General features: G+C 46.2%; 1 protein-coding gene across 1 annotated transcript in view; it reads right to left on the bottom strand.

Annotated features, from left to right (window-relative positions):
* Positions 1–13,069, bottom strand: part of Larp1 (La ribonucleoprotein 1, translational regulator) — a 49,520-nt gene that overhangs the window by 8,819 nt on the left and 27,632 nt on the right. Inside the window, exons 2-14 of the mRNA XM_005067732.4 lie at positions 12,322–12,383; positions 12,051–12,116; positions 11,095–11,269; positions 10,230–10,358; positions 9,946–10,152; positions 9,687–9,849; positions 8,580–8,724; positions 4,398–4,572; positions 4,123–4,292; positions 2,136–2,528; positions 1,288–1,411; positions 987–1,192; positions 469–575 (exon numbers count right to left, since the gene is read on the bottom strand). Coding sequence (XP_005067789.1) covers positions 469–575; positions 987–1,192; positions 1,288–1,411; positions 2,136–2,528; positions 4,123–4,292; positions 4,398–4,572; positions 8,580–8,724; positions 9,687–9,849; positions 9,946–10,152; positions 10,230–10,358; positions 11,095–11,269; positions 12,051–12,116; positions 12,322–12,383 — 2,122 coding nt within the window. The remainder of the gene's footprint in view (positions 1–468; positions 576–986; positions 1,193–1,287; positions 1,412–2,135; positions 2,529–4,122; positions 4,293–4,397; positions 4,573–8,579; positions 8,725–9,686; positions 9,850–9,945; positions 10,153–10,229; positions 10,359–11,094; positions 11,270–12,050; positions 12,117–12,321; positions 12,384–13,069) is intronic.

Genomic DNA, 13,069 nt, shown 5'->3' with positions numbered 1-13,069 from the left:
GTGTCCGCCATCTCTGTGGGTAGCAAAGCACACAGACTGGTGACTCCCAAACCTTACTTTAATACAGATCCGGTAAAAACAAATGTAACAAGTGTCTGGGCCCTACACTGAGTAGCTGAGTCATTGAACTGTGATGCTGAGGATGGAACTCAGTCTTGTCATGACAGCATGTCTTTACAGCCAGGCATGGTAATCCATGCTTTCCTTTAATCTCAGCACTAGAGAGGCAGAATCTCATGGCAGGTGAATCTCTATGAACTCAAGGCCAGGATGGTCTACCTAACAGTTACAGACCAGCAAGGCTGCATAGTTAAGACCCTGTCTAAAAATAAAAGAATAAAACACAAAGTAGCATCTAATTCTCAGGCCTTGGGCTAAGACTCCCACACAGCTGCTTGGATTTGGATTTAGCTGGTGAGAGCCATGAGTCCTACATGCTTCACAGGCAGCCTGCCCTGACCATAGTACCTAATGGAAGCAGTCCTGGGCCTGTGCTCCCGGGAATCCATCACCCAACCCACATGACTCTCCAGGGGGGGGTTCGAGCTGTGTCTTGTCTTCCTTTTTCGAGGCATCTGTAAAATGAAACCAGAACTTGTTATCTACACATCTACTACTATGATGTCATCAAGCAGCCCTTAGCATACAAGTGGTATATCCCATTTTGCAAAAGCATTTTCTTATTTGCTATAACTGTAGGTTGAATACAAGGCATTGTGCACTAGACAAGGGCAACACCACTGAGCTATATAATCCCACCCCTACAAAAGCATTTTCTGATTATCTCACAGGTGAGGTGGAGGAGCAGAGAGATGTGCCTGAGGTCTCACATCTGGTCTGCCCTCCCTCAGGCTCTGTAGGCCACGCCTATACTCAAGTCTACTTTGTGAGCTCTCAGCCTAAGTATGCTACTGGGGATCTTGGTCCTTTGTTGGCTCAGACAGGACAAAAAGCAGGCAGGAATCCACCTGACTGAAGTACCTTACCTTGGCATCTAGGGTCCGTCCTTCTTTCACCACTGGGTAAAATCGTGATGTCTGACTAGAGTCTTTGAGCTGAGGGGTCCGGGGTGTGCGGGGGGTCCTGGCGTTTCGGTAGTTTGGTGACTCTGGGACAGTGGTTGGTAGAGATCGGGCAATGGTAGAAGGCTCAGGAGCACCAAACAGCTTGTTGGCCAGGGCGTCAGTTGGAACTGCAGAGGCAGAGTGGGGTCAAGGGGCAAGGAAATCTCTGGCTAGGGCTCAATACCCCTTTACCCACACTGAGCTTTAGGTGCCCACCCCTTACCTTGTTGGAACCGAGGCGGTCCAGGAGGAACCTCCTGGTTGGGATCCACAGGGGGCTCAGGGGTCAATGTGTCAAATTGCTCCCGACTAATCATATTCACTTTTTTGAAGTTCTCGACTTCTTGCTGTAGATATGAGGTAGGTGGAGAAGCTGTTAGTCAATAAGATGCTCTGGCTGGCTCAGGAATCAAGACTGGCAGGAAACTGGTGAGGCTAGCTTCCGTGCCCACACACGATTCTAGTCTCCATCACCATCCCTCAGCACAGGTACCCTGCATGAGGGTACTCCTCTCAAAGAGGTCAGTGCTGACCTTGCTCCTCTCCCTACGCATGACAGCTACCAAGGAACTTGCTGCAGACTGTCCTTTCGCTTCCTGGGTCTTCCTACGACTGTGGACAGTGTCGGCTGCTTTCGTCTCTGCATTACTACCTGTTCATGGCACAGGCTTACCATTAAGCCCACTCAGCACGAAACATAGCTACTTCAAAAACTGACAAGAAGTATCTCCATGAGGATCTCTCTTTTCTCCATTTTCCACTAATAAGAGTCCCTAAAAACTGATTTATACGTGTCTGATTACTTAAGACTAGAGATAACAATCCAATTTTTATCTTTCACAGGGGTCTAACCAATTGTGTGACATCAAAATGAATGGTTAGATAGGACAGCTAGTCACCCTATATGCTCTTTACACTATACATATACACATTTCCTCTTGTCACAGTATTAATCACTCCCTCGTACATACAAAGTTATAATGGCCAAAGCCACATGGCCAATCAACCTTCCTCCTCTCCACATGTCACAAGAACCCCAGGCACTTGCTCAAGGCTATGGTTGAGCCTCACCTTGATCTGTGAATACTCAGGCTCAAACTTCTCAGTCCATAGGTCTTGCTCATAGTAGAAGAGCCCATCATTAATGACCTTGGCCAGCTCAGCACTCATCTTGGCACGAGAAGTATGGTTGCCTGTGCGGTCCCCCCCAGGGTGCCGACGCATGTAAGGTGGTGTTTGAGTGACAATGAGGATCTTGTTGACATCTCGGTCATCAATCTCATAATCTGAGTCCTCATCAGACCAGGCAGTAAAGGTATTCTTCCGCCCGTCCATCTGCTCCATCTCCTCGTCAAACAGGAAGTCTAGTTCTTCTTGCTCATCCTGATCCTTAGACATCAGCTGCTGGGAGGGAAGCTGCTGAGGCAGAGCAGTTGGATGGGAGAACCTGGGCTCCTCTGACTTCTGAAATAGGGACAGACACCAAAAGGGGAATGATTGGAGAATGACATATGAGGCCCTTGGACCAGATTTTCTGGTTGCCCAAAAGGCTCTCATGTCTCTCAGTTCAAAAACATCACAACTGTAACCCTGGCAACACCAGCAAATCACAGGTATCCTCTCTGAACTCAGCTTCATGGAGAAACCCCAAAGAGTCCAGTTCCTTTACTCAGTTATACACAGTCATCCACAAACAACTGTTTCCCTTCACAGTCTACACACTGGCTGCTGGAAGCAGGCACAAGCCAATTCAGTTGAACCTTCCATCACCTGTCTGTCTACTCAACACTTTGGCAGTCAGGAAGTTTCAGACAAGCAGCCGTGTTTCAGTACCTTCAGTTCTTAGACTGGATCCCAGCCACAGCAGATATTCAATGGTTTGATGAGTGAGCACCCACCCAACAGTACCAGGACTGTATGAAAGCCTGAATGAGCAAGAGAAGACCCTGCACTTAGAAACTTCAGAGCTCAGGAGAAAGCGTACCAGCAGTCATCTGCAGCAGGGTTCAGCAAAGGTTCAAAACAGGTCTAGGACGTACAAGGACGGTGGTGAGCCAGCTAGAGTTGGGTGTGGTTAGGCAAAGCTTCCAAGAACAGGCCACTAGAGGCTATATTATAGGCAGGAACAGAGTAGGTTAGGCAGAAAAGACCGAATGTCCCAAAGACTAGTGACAGACTCAATGGACATGACACCAGGAGAAGTGTATCTTCCACACAGTATACATCCAGGAGGCAATTCTCTGATGATGGGCCAAGCACATCCCAAAGAAACTCCAAACTATTTCTTTGAAGGTTTAAGGTATGCTACGCAGAAGGATTGAAGCTAGCTACCCCTGGCTACCATCTTTCTAGAGCTTATACAGTTGCCTGGGCCTTGGAAAGTGCTTGTCTACTCAACAATGTTTCTCTTGGCTGCAGTCAACAACAGTGAGATATTCTGGGAATGAGCAGACAGGATAGGCAGAGAAGACAGGAGAGCCAGACACAGTGGCAAAATATATATAGGACAGAATTATATAGAAGACAAGTTCAAGATCAGCTCTGAGGCCACTTCACAAGGCCCAGACCAAAGGTCTCTAAAGAGGGAGCTGAGGTTGCAGAGGTAGAGGAAATGAATCTGGTGCCTGCAAAGGCAGGGATCCTACCTATAGTCAACACACAACACACATACTGCTTTCCCTTTTCTAGGACAGTTTGACCCCGACTTTCTTCATCTAAGATAGAAACTGAGATCCAAAGACACTAGCCATCACTGCAGGAGACTTGCTGTCCTCTCCACTGCCTCTTCTAAAGGCCTGAGATACTTAACATACAGAAGACCAAAGATAGAGTTGGGGGAAAGGCCCCAGAAATGAAAAAGGAATAGCCACAAATGAAAAACCTAAGCCATAGATGGATGACTTTATCCTATGGAAAAGCCACACGTAAACTAAGTTGGGTATCTGAGAGAGGTTTCCAAAGAATATGAACAGGCTGCATTAGCATTCCTACACCAGAAAACCCAGGATCACTTAGGTTTTCAGCTTAGCCCCTCAGGACTAAGTCAGGCCTCACCCACCTTGGGGCGTGCTGGGGAAGGCCGAGGCCTTTTCTTCACTTCAATCCAGCTCTCAGAGTCCAGGTCTGGGAGACTGGCAGACAGGCCCTTGGGAAGAGTCTTCAGGTTGCTGACCTCCTCTGTTTTGGTTGGCACTGGGGTAACAGCACGGGGAGAGCCAGGTGCTGACTCTGAAGGGAAGAAAAGCAGGGCTTCATTATCCTAGTCCTTTCAGGGCAGTCCTGAGGTGACTACACACTGGAGGATAACATATGCAGCCCCCAATCAGCACCTACCCGTCTCCTTCTGGTAGTGCTGGCGGGGAACAAACTCTGGGCAGTTGAGAAGCTGAGAGAAATCTGTTTGTGAATAATCCACTATTGGGGGACCAGGAAGGGGCCACTTCTCAGGTTGTTCCCTCCTGCGGACTTTCTCCTCAACGATCTCCACCACCGTGCTGTCCTTTAGAGCCTACAGAGGAAGAGGGACAAGAATGAAGAGAACCAACCACCTAGGGCAAACAGATCTGGAGACAACCAGGTCCCTAAGCACCTGATTCAGGCCAGCAGCGGTAGTAACTGGCTACACCTTCCCTGATTGACAGGCACATGTAAAAGGTATAAACATGAAAATGAAAACCAAAGTTACTCAACAAGCCTGCAAGTCAACTTCCAGAAATCCACAGAACACTTGCATAAAGTAGACCATATGTCCAAGATTTAGGCAAAAGGTCGTTAACAGTGGCAGTGACTGTAATAGGAAAAGCAACTGCCGTCATGCTGGCAATTTAAACCATAAGACAGGAATAGGTCAGGACAAATACTAGCCTTTTATTTGGACAAAAAACAAAACAAAACAAAACAAAAAACCCCAGAGATTTATATAATACAACTGTATTTTGTTTTTTTCTTGTTGTTGTTGTTGTTTGTTTTTTCGAGACAGGGTTTCTCTGTGGTTTTGGAGGCTGTCCTGGAACTTGCTCTGTAGACCAGGCTGGTCTCGAACTCACAGAGATCCACCTGCCTCTGCCTCCCGAGTGCTGGGATTAAAGGCGTGTGCTACCACTGCCCGGATAATACAACTGTTATTAAGAGGCACAGGTAAATTATTATGGGCTGTTATCTCTGGATACAAAAGGTGAAGATTAGTCTTTTTCTCTTTCTTTCCTTTTTCCAAGACAGGGTTTCTCTGTGTAGACCTAGCTGTCCTAGAACTCACTCTGTAGACCAATGTGGCATCAAACTCAAGACATCTGCCAGCCTCTGCCTCTTAAGTGCTGGAATTAAAGGTGTGCACCACTACATCTGGCTTAGAGATTTTCTATGTAAACTCTTTGAAATCTTTTGAGGGATAGACGAAAAGGGAAAACCCAACATAAGGTAACAGTGTCATTATAGCCAAGGGAAGAGGAAGAGAGATATTGTGGGTGGGAGTGCAGAAGATTGACATCTAGAAAGGGTTATGCAGTTTCTTGCAAAATTAGTTTGTATTCATTCACCTTTGGATCAACCACACTACTTCTAGAGATCTATAACAAAGACAGAAAGCTAAACACACAAGGCCATATGCTGTTAGTATATCAGTAAGACTGGAAGCAGTTAAGGGCACTGACTGCTCTTCCAGGAAGGTCCAGGTTACATTTTCAACACCCACATGGCTTCTCAAAACTATCTGTACTCTAGTCCCAAGGGGAATTCAACCCCTCATTTCTGGCCTCTGGAGACACTACACACACACACACAGTGCACAGATACACATGCAAATAAAATACCTATACATACATATACTGCCCCCCCCACACTGAAAGGAACTGGAAACAACCAAGATTCTATCTTAATGAACGCCCATGGGATGGTGTACTACGCAACTTATAATAGAATGGGATAGTGAGTTCCAGGATAGCCAAGGCTACGAAGGGAAAGCTGGGGGCGGGGGGGCCAGACAGGGACTTCTATTTTACACTGCTTCGAAGCTAGCTCTCAGATACATAAAGTAAAACAAAGAAGCGATAAAATGCCTGTGACTTATCACCATATACCAGTGCTTGGGAGGCAGAGGGAGGCGGATCTCCGTTGAGGCCCAGGCCAGCCTAGTCTACATACCAAGTTCTAGGACAGTCAGAGTTACACAGAGAAACCCTGTCTCAAAAATGTAAAACAAATAAAATATCAACAATTTTATACATACACGTCTCTATGTTTTTATTTCATTTATTCATTTTTGTTGTTGGTGTTTTTTCCAGACAGTTTCTCTGTGTAGCCCTGACTGTCCTGGAACTCACAGGGATCTGCCTTCCTCTGCCTCCTGAGTGCCTGAATTAAAAGCATGCACCATTACCACCAGGCAAAAATGAGTTTTAATACTTTAATGTCATGTAGACTTTGAGACCATGTATTTTAATTTTTTTCTGAAAACTGAGAATTATGATGGCTGCTATAATTCACAAAATTTGAGTGCAAAATAAAACTAATACATACCTAGTTAAAGGCATAGTTTCACAAAAAAAATTTTCTTGTGACATTCATCTGACCATGTAAATTGCCAACAAGAAAACAAAAGCCAGCCTGCAGTGGTAATGAATGAATTATTATAGGAACCATATGTCCATAAACACTATGGATTAAAACAAATTAATTGGGAATTTCGGACACAAAACTAAAAACACAGAAGCCAGACATGGTGGCACACATTGTAATTCAGCACTTGGGAGGCAGAGAGAGGCAGGCAGATTTCTAAGAGCTTCAGGCTAGTCTGGTCTACATACCAACTTCCAGAACGACCAGGGCTACACAAACAGACACTCTGTTTTAAATGAAAAGAAAACAGGTCTGGGGCACACACCTTTAATCCCAGCACTTGGAAGGCAGAGGCAGAAGCAGGTGGATCTCTGAGTTCGAGGTCAGCCTGATCTAAACAGTGAGTTCCAGGACAGGCAAGACTACATGAAGAAATCCTTTCTTGAAAAACGAGAGAGAGAGAGAGAGAGAGAGAGAGAGAGAGAGAGAGAGAGAGAGAGAGAGAGAGAGAGAGAGAGAGAGAGAGAGAGAGGGAGGGAGAGAGAGAGAGAGAGGGAGGGAGAGAGAGAGAGAGAGAGGAGAACACAAACATCTCATACTGTACTTTACTCAACCTAGAAACAATGACTAACCAAGTAGCAACAGCAATGTGTGATGTCTAAACTCCAGTTCCTCTGAAGAGGAATTAATGATTTTTAATCCCAGCACTTGGGAGGGACAAGTAGGCAGATTTCTGTGAGTTCAAGGCCAGCCTGGACTATGCAGAGAGTTCCAGGATAGCCAGGGAGATTATACAGAAAAACCCTGTCTCAGAAAACAAGAAAAAAAAAAAAAAAGTAACAAAACAAAACCCTAAAACAACCAAAAGGCAGCTCACCTGGAGCAGGCAGGGTGAACTATGGCTTCATGGATCAAATATAGGAAAGTATTACCCAACAATGGACTGAGAAAAAAATAGAGAGCAATTCATATTGTTTATAATGTATAGTGAGTGAAGGGCATGGGGATCCAGCTCTCCAAGTTGTACGAACTGTTCACAGGATGCAGAGGATCAAGGTCTTCTCTCTGTCCCTCCTGTTCTACATCTTGGTTAGTGAACAATAGACAAGCAAGTGTCTCATCTCAAGCTAGCTAAGCAAAGGTTGATTAAAGTGATTAGAGTACCACTATTGTGCAACCCCTAAGGAAATTGTTTTTGCAATAACCGCAGTAGGTTTTATCTCAGGCGATAGACTGTCACATGCCATCCAAAAGAAGACACTAGCCATTTATTTACAAAGCCCTGATTCTCACTTCAAAACAGAACACCAAGTTACCCAAACTCAGAACTATAGATGCACTAGTATGTGAGATGATGCCTGTCCCGTGAGACATGTAATCTTGTACAGGAGACATGGCCTAATTTACCCAACAAAACACAGCAAAGGAAGAATGAATGGGTTGAAGGAGATGCAAGTCCACACAGATCTGATCTGGACTCTCATATTTACAAACCATTTCATTTTATTTTTGGTTTTTCGAGACAGGGTTTCTCTGTGTAACAGTCCTGGCTATCCTAGAACTCAAATTCATCCTGCCTCCGCCTCCTAAAAGCTGGGATTAAAGGTGTGTGCCACCACTACCACCCAGCTTATGAACCACTTTTAACTATGTCTGACAGCAATTGGGGAGAATCTGAAACAGAGTATCTGACAATATTAAATAATTGTTAATATTTTTAGGTGTGATGATGATACTGTGGCTACTGAAATGCTGTATTTTCTAGGAAGACCTACAAAGATGAGTAAAAGCAGATAAGGGTACACAGGCAGGACGAGCTGTAGCTGAAGTGCTATACCATGGTGGCCCCTTGGGACTCAGTAGATGCAGTTAGTGGGGTTTCATGCAGAGTTCAATCCTTCAACTCAGGACTCACATGGTTCATCTTACTTTCCCCACCCTTACCCATGGGAGAAGACATACCGCAAAGATGAGTGAAATGTCAGTGGTTAGGGCCTGTACACGGTGAAAGGAAGCAATAAGGGTGATGGGAAGGAAACCATCAGCATCCATTTTCCGTCTCAGGAAGAAGTCTCGCTCTAAATTGTCCACGCTGAAGTAGTATTCACTAAGTGGGGAAAAAAGGCATCACTGAGGGGCTATGGGCCTTCCCTGCTTCCTATCCACCCTTGCAATCTCTAGGCTTCTCGCCCCTCTCCTATCATACAGCTTAAAGCAGAGGCTCTCAATCTGTGGGTCACAACCCCTTTGGGGGTCCAAATAACCCAACCCTTTCACAGGGGTGGTCACCTAAGCCCATTAGGAAATAGATATTTACATTATGATTCATAACAGTAGCAAAATTTGTTAGGAAGTAGCAACAAAACCAATTGTATGGTTGAGGAACTATATTAATAAAGGGTCACAGCATGACGAAGGTTAAGAACCACTGACTGCCTTCCACCCTTTCTGCCTTTCAGCTATCACAGGCGAGCCCAACAAACTAACCCTCCTTTGAAACACAGTTCCCATACTGTTCTGCTCCTAAAACACTAACACGACACTGCCTGCTTCTTTATATGAGGTTTCCTCTGTTCTGTGAGCCAGCACATTAGTTATGAGTAAGGACAAAGTGTTTATACAGAAATAGCTTTAATCCTGTACTTTGTTACATATTGTGACCTTGGAGGAGTTACTGACTTGCCTGCTCCCCTATAAAATAGGGCTAGGAGAATATCCAGCTCATGGAACTCCTATATGCAGAGGTTATAGGATGGGACAAGACTCGCCTACACTTGGCAAGAGCCTGGCCACAGTGACAGCTCAAGGACATGCTTGCCAGCATGTACCACACTGCTGATGGGTTGCTTTGTGACTATAGGTGTATGTATATAAGGGAACCAGGCTGTTCACCTGTTAATGGCAGTCTTTACTTTCCTTAAGGTAAATGTGAGTAATCTGTAATGAACAGTATTCTGTGACAGCAGAAAAGTCATTTTGCATAGCTTAAACTGGACTACTACATCATCGCTCACTAGACCCTGTCCTGGGCCCGACTCTGGCATAGACTGGCAGAGCCTTCACACTCACATCTGGCGCTTGATATAGTCCTTGAGCAGCTCCTGGTCCACATTGTAAATCTCAGTGCTGCTGAGATTGTCAAAGTAGTAGGTGATGTTGTTCATGTACTTGGGGGTGCGGGGCCCCTCTGTACCATCAAATTTTCGGTAGCCAAACTGGTAGTCAAAGTGGGCTACGGGAGAAATGGGCATCATTAAAGAGAAAATTCCCCACCTACTACCCCTCACACTCCCTTGGACATCCCAGAGCCCAAATGGACTTCACGTACTTCTAGTGCCACCCCGTCCACGACCCCGTCCACGACCACGGCCCCGTCCTCGGCCACGGAAGGAAGCCCGTGCCCCACCAGCCCCATCACTCTTCACACTCGATGTCTCATCCTGGTCATGCCAGGCAGGCTCTGGTTTGGTCTCTGGTTGCCAGGCTGGGGTGGGTGGGGCCACAGATACAGGCATGTAGGTAACAGGTTCAGATCCTATGGTGAGAAGGAGCACAAGGTAAATCCTGAGAGCATCCTCCTCATCCAGACCCTCCATAGTAGGCAGTACATACCTTTGATCTCCCCTCGGCTAGCAGGTGTATGTCTTGGCTCCTGTGGGCGAGTGGGACGTGAGGCTAATTTCTCTCTTGGTACTTCAGGCTTCATGTCTATTTGCAACGGAACCCACTTGTGTTTGTTCCCTGAGGGACAGCATGGGCATGTGAGAGAGGCATGGCAGGCCCCTCCTACATGGCTTTTTTCCTTCCCCCAAAGTTTTGGCCCAAAACTACCCATCTGGTAGCCACAGGCAGAGTCTTTCCAAACCCTGTGGGCACCCCACCTCCCCAATGTCTAGAATGAGGAGGTCGGTGGCTTTCAGGGTTAAGAGTCACTTTCTGGAGCCAGACACCTGGCTGCCCAAAATTAAGACTAACTTTCTATGGGGGTGGGGGGTGGGGAGAGGGCACGGGAGGAGGGGAGGGAAATGGAGAGGGACCTGGAACTGACTTGTGAAGCAACCTTGTTTCTAATCTAAATTTAAACTTAAAAATAAAGAAAAAAAAAAAAGACTAACTTTCTAGGATTCCTTCACACATGCCACATCACTGCCTGTGAGTTTAGGTGGAGTGAGCAGGAACCAGGGAGTCATCTTTGATGGAGAAAGGATGCTGTGCTGAAGTGAGAATGAGTCAGGGTTGCTACCTCAGGCCTGGCCTGTGTGTCTGTGAGAAAAAGCAGTCAAGCCTGTGTCATTTCAGCGGGTTTTTACAAACTCTTAGGGCAATGTAAAAGCCCATTTAAGAGTAGATGTATTAAGGCTTAACACAGCTGTTCCAAGCAGTGAGTCACCTCCTGGCCTGAAGACCCTCCAAGAGAGTGATTTAAAAGTTCTGCAAGCTGTACCTCCCAGGTCCTGCCCAAAACAGGACCACTTACCTTTCTTCTTCTGCCCGCCTCGCTGGCAGTCCTCATCCCCATTCTTTTCCTCCCCTGATTCATCTGACTTTGTTTTCGGGCTCTCCTTACTATCACTTCCATCTCCTTTCTCCTGCTCCTTCATGTCCTTCTTGGGAGGCAGCTTACGGGCAGGTTGAGGCTTGTGGGACTGTGGCTGCAGTAGGCAAGGGAGAGAGTGCATACTAAAGCCTCCTGGATTGGAGGAAGGATACACCTGGTCATTGGGAAGGTATTAGGACAGGCTACACTGGATACATCCTGAGGCCTAGCATTCACTACAACAAGTAGGAGAAACAATTCATTTCTCTAGCCTACCCAAATCTGTGGGCTAGAAGAAATGCTGACCCTGGCTTGTCTGTACCACCTTTACAGTAAGGGCAAGACCCACTGAGGTGGTCACTAGCTCAGAACAAAAAAGGATGAGAGGGACAGAACTGACCAAGAGTCTTTTCTGTCAGGGTCTAGGGGAGCTAAGTACACTTTCCTAATCTAGAGCCAGGACTTAACCTGATATCTCTCCTCAATCACTCAGAAAACCCTGCCACATTAATGGAGAAATACGAAAACAGTAGCTGTCTCCTAACCTACTGAACCATCAAGAGCTACTACACTAACTTTGGGGATCAGATCACTAGAAGGCAAAGAGGAAATGAACAGTGCCTGGCAGATCCTGAAACTAGGCAAAGGCTCACATGATGGTAATTCCTAGTTATTTCATTGCTGCTCACCTTATATAATTAATTCACACGTGTTTGTTCAGATCAGAAGGAACAGCCATCCTTCTTTGAGTAGTTGGAACTACAGAAGTATTCTATAGTGCCCTGCCAACTACTCCTCTTAAAACTCAAGAAAGGTGAGATTTATGGCTCTTGGACAAAAGCCAACAGAGTTTGTAACGACAGCACCTGAACCTGTCAGCCCCGCCCCACACTCACCTGCACACTCTTATTGGCTATTTCTCCAGGTGTAGGCCAGTTGATTGCATCTCCAAAGTCACCAACCTGCAAGACATAGTCTATGAAGACCCCAGGATTACCCTGTCTCGGTCATTTCATCCACAGCCACACCCAATTTCCCCTGAGAGATTTAAGCCATTTCAGATGCCATGCAGGAGCATCCAGAAGGTGCTCCCACAGTCTTCATGAGGGGCCAAAAGTGCTTACTAGAACAAGAAGAGGCATCACCCACAGGAGTCTCGCTCCTTACCTTGCTGCCCTTGCGCTGTTTAGGAGCAGCTGCCCTCACTACCTTGGCTGGAACAGAAGGTTCTGTGGGAACAAGGAGAGAGAAAACAGCTGTTAAGAACCTGTGTCACCACCATGCCCACCTGACCATGCACCTGCAGGTTCCCAAAGGAACCACTGCAGAGAGGGTAAGAAAGACTATGTGCCGACAGCCCTGCGACGAGGTTCACATTTCTTGAGAAGCCAACTGAAGCTTGAGAAGGAAGCCCATGCCCAAATCTGCACTGTAAATCAGGCCTCCAAAACTACGGCAAAATCTCTAATAAAAACGTTCAGGGCCATACCAAGGCCTGCTTTGTCCTCACTGACCTATAGTTGAGGCAAGAACCGGCTTCTCTTCCCCTAAAGAAAAAGTATTTGACCCTATAGTTCTGTCTATTTGGACAGCATCTCACAGCGCAGCCATTACTGCTTTGGAACTCTTTACAAACACCAGGCTATTGAACTCAGAGATCCCCTGCCTCCGCCTCCCAAGCACACCACCATGCCTAGCCAAAGTTTAACCACAATAGTACAAGTTAAACATGAGCTATGCACAACTTCAGCTTCAACTGAAATCACCAAATTAAGTCTATCCGCTTTCACAACAGTCACTAAAATATAATGGTCTCAAATTGTGTGAAGACGGACACAATGAAAGAGCAGTCACAAAATAATATTTTCTGTGGAACAGATAAGAATGTGTACATTCACACATCCACAGGGCAAAC

This window comes from Mesocricetus auratus, unplaced genomic scaffold, assembly GCF_017639785.1.
Source record: "Mesocricetus auratus isolate SY011 unplaced genomic scaffold, BCM_Maur_2.0 Super-Scaffold_100007, whole genome shotgun sequence".
Classification (NCBI taxonomy): domain Eukaryota; kingdom Metazoa; phylum Chordata; class Mammalia; order Rodentia; family Cricetidae; genus Mesocricetus; species Mesocricetus auratus.
This window is presented reverse-complemented; position numbering and strand designations above follow the sequence as displayed.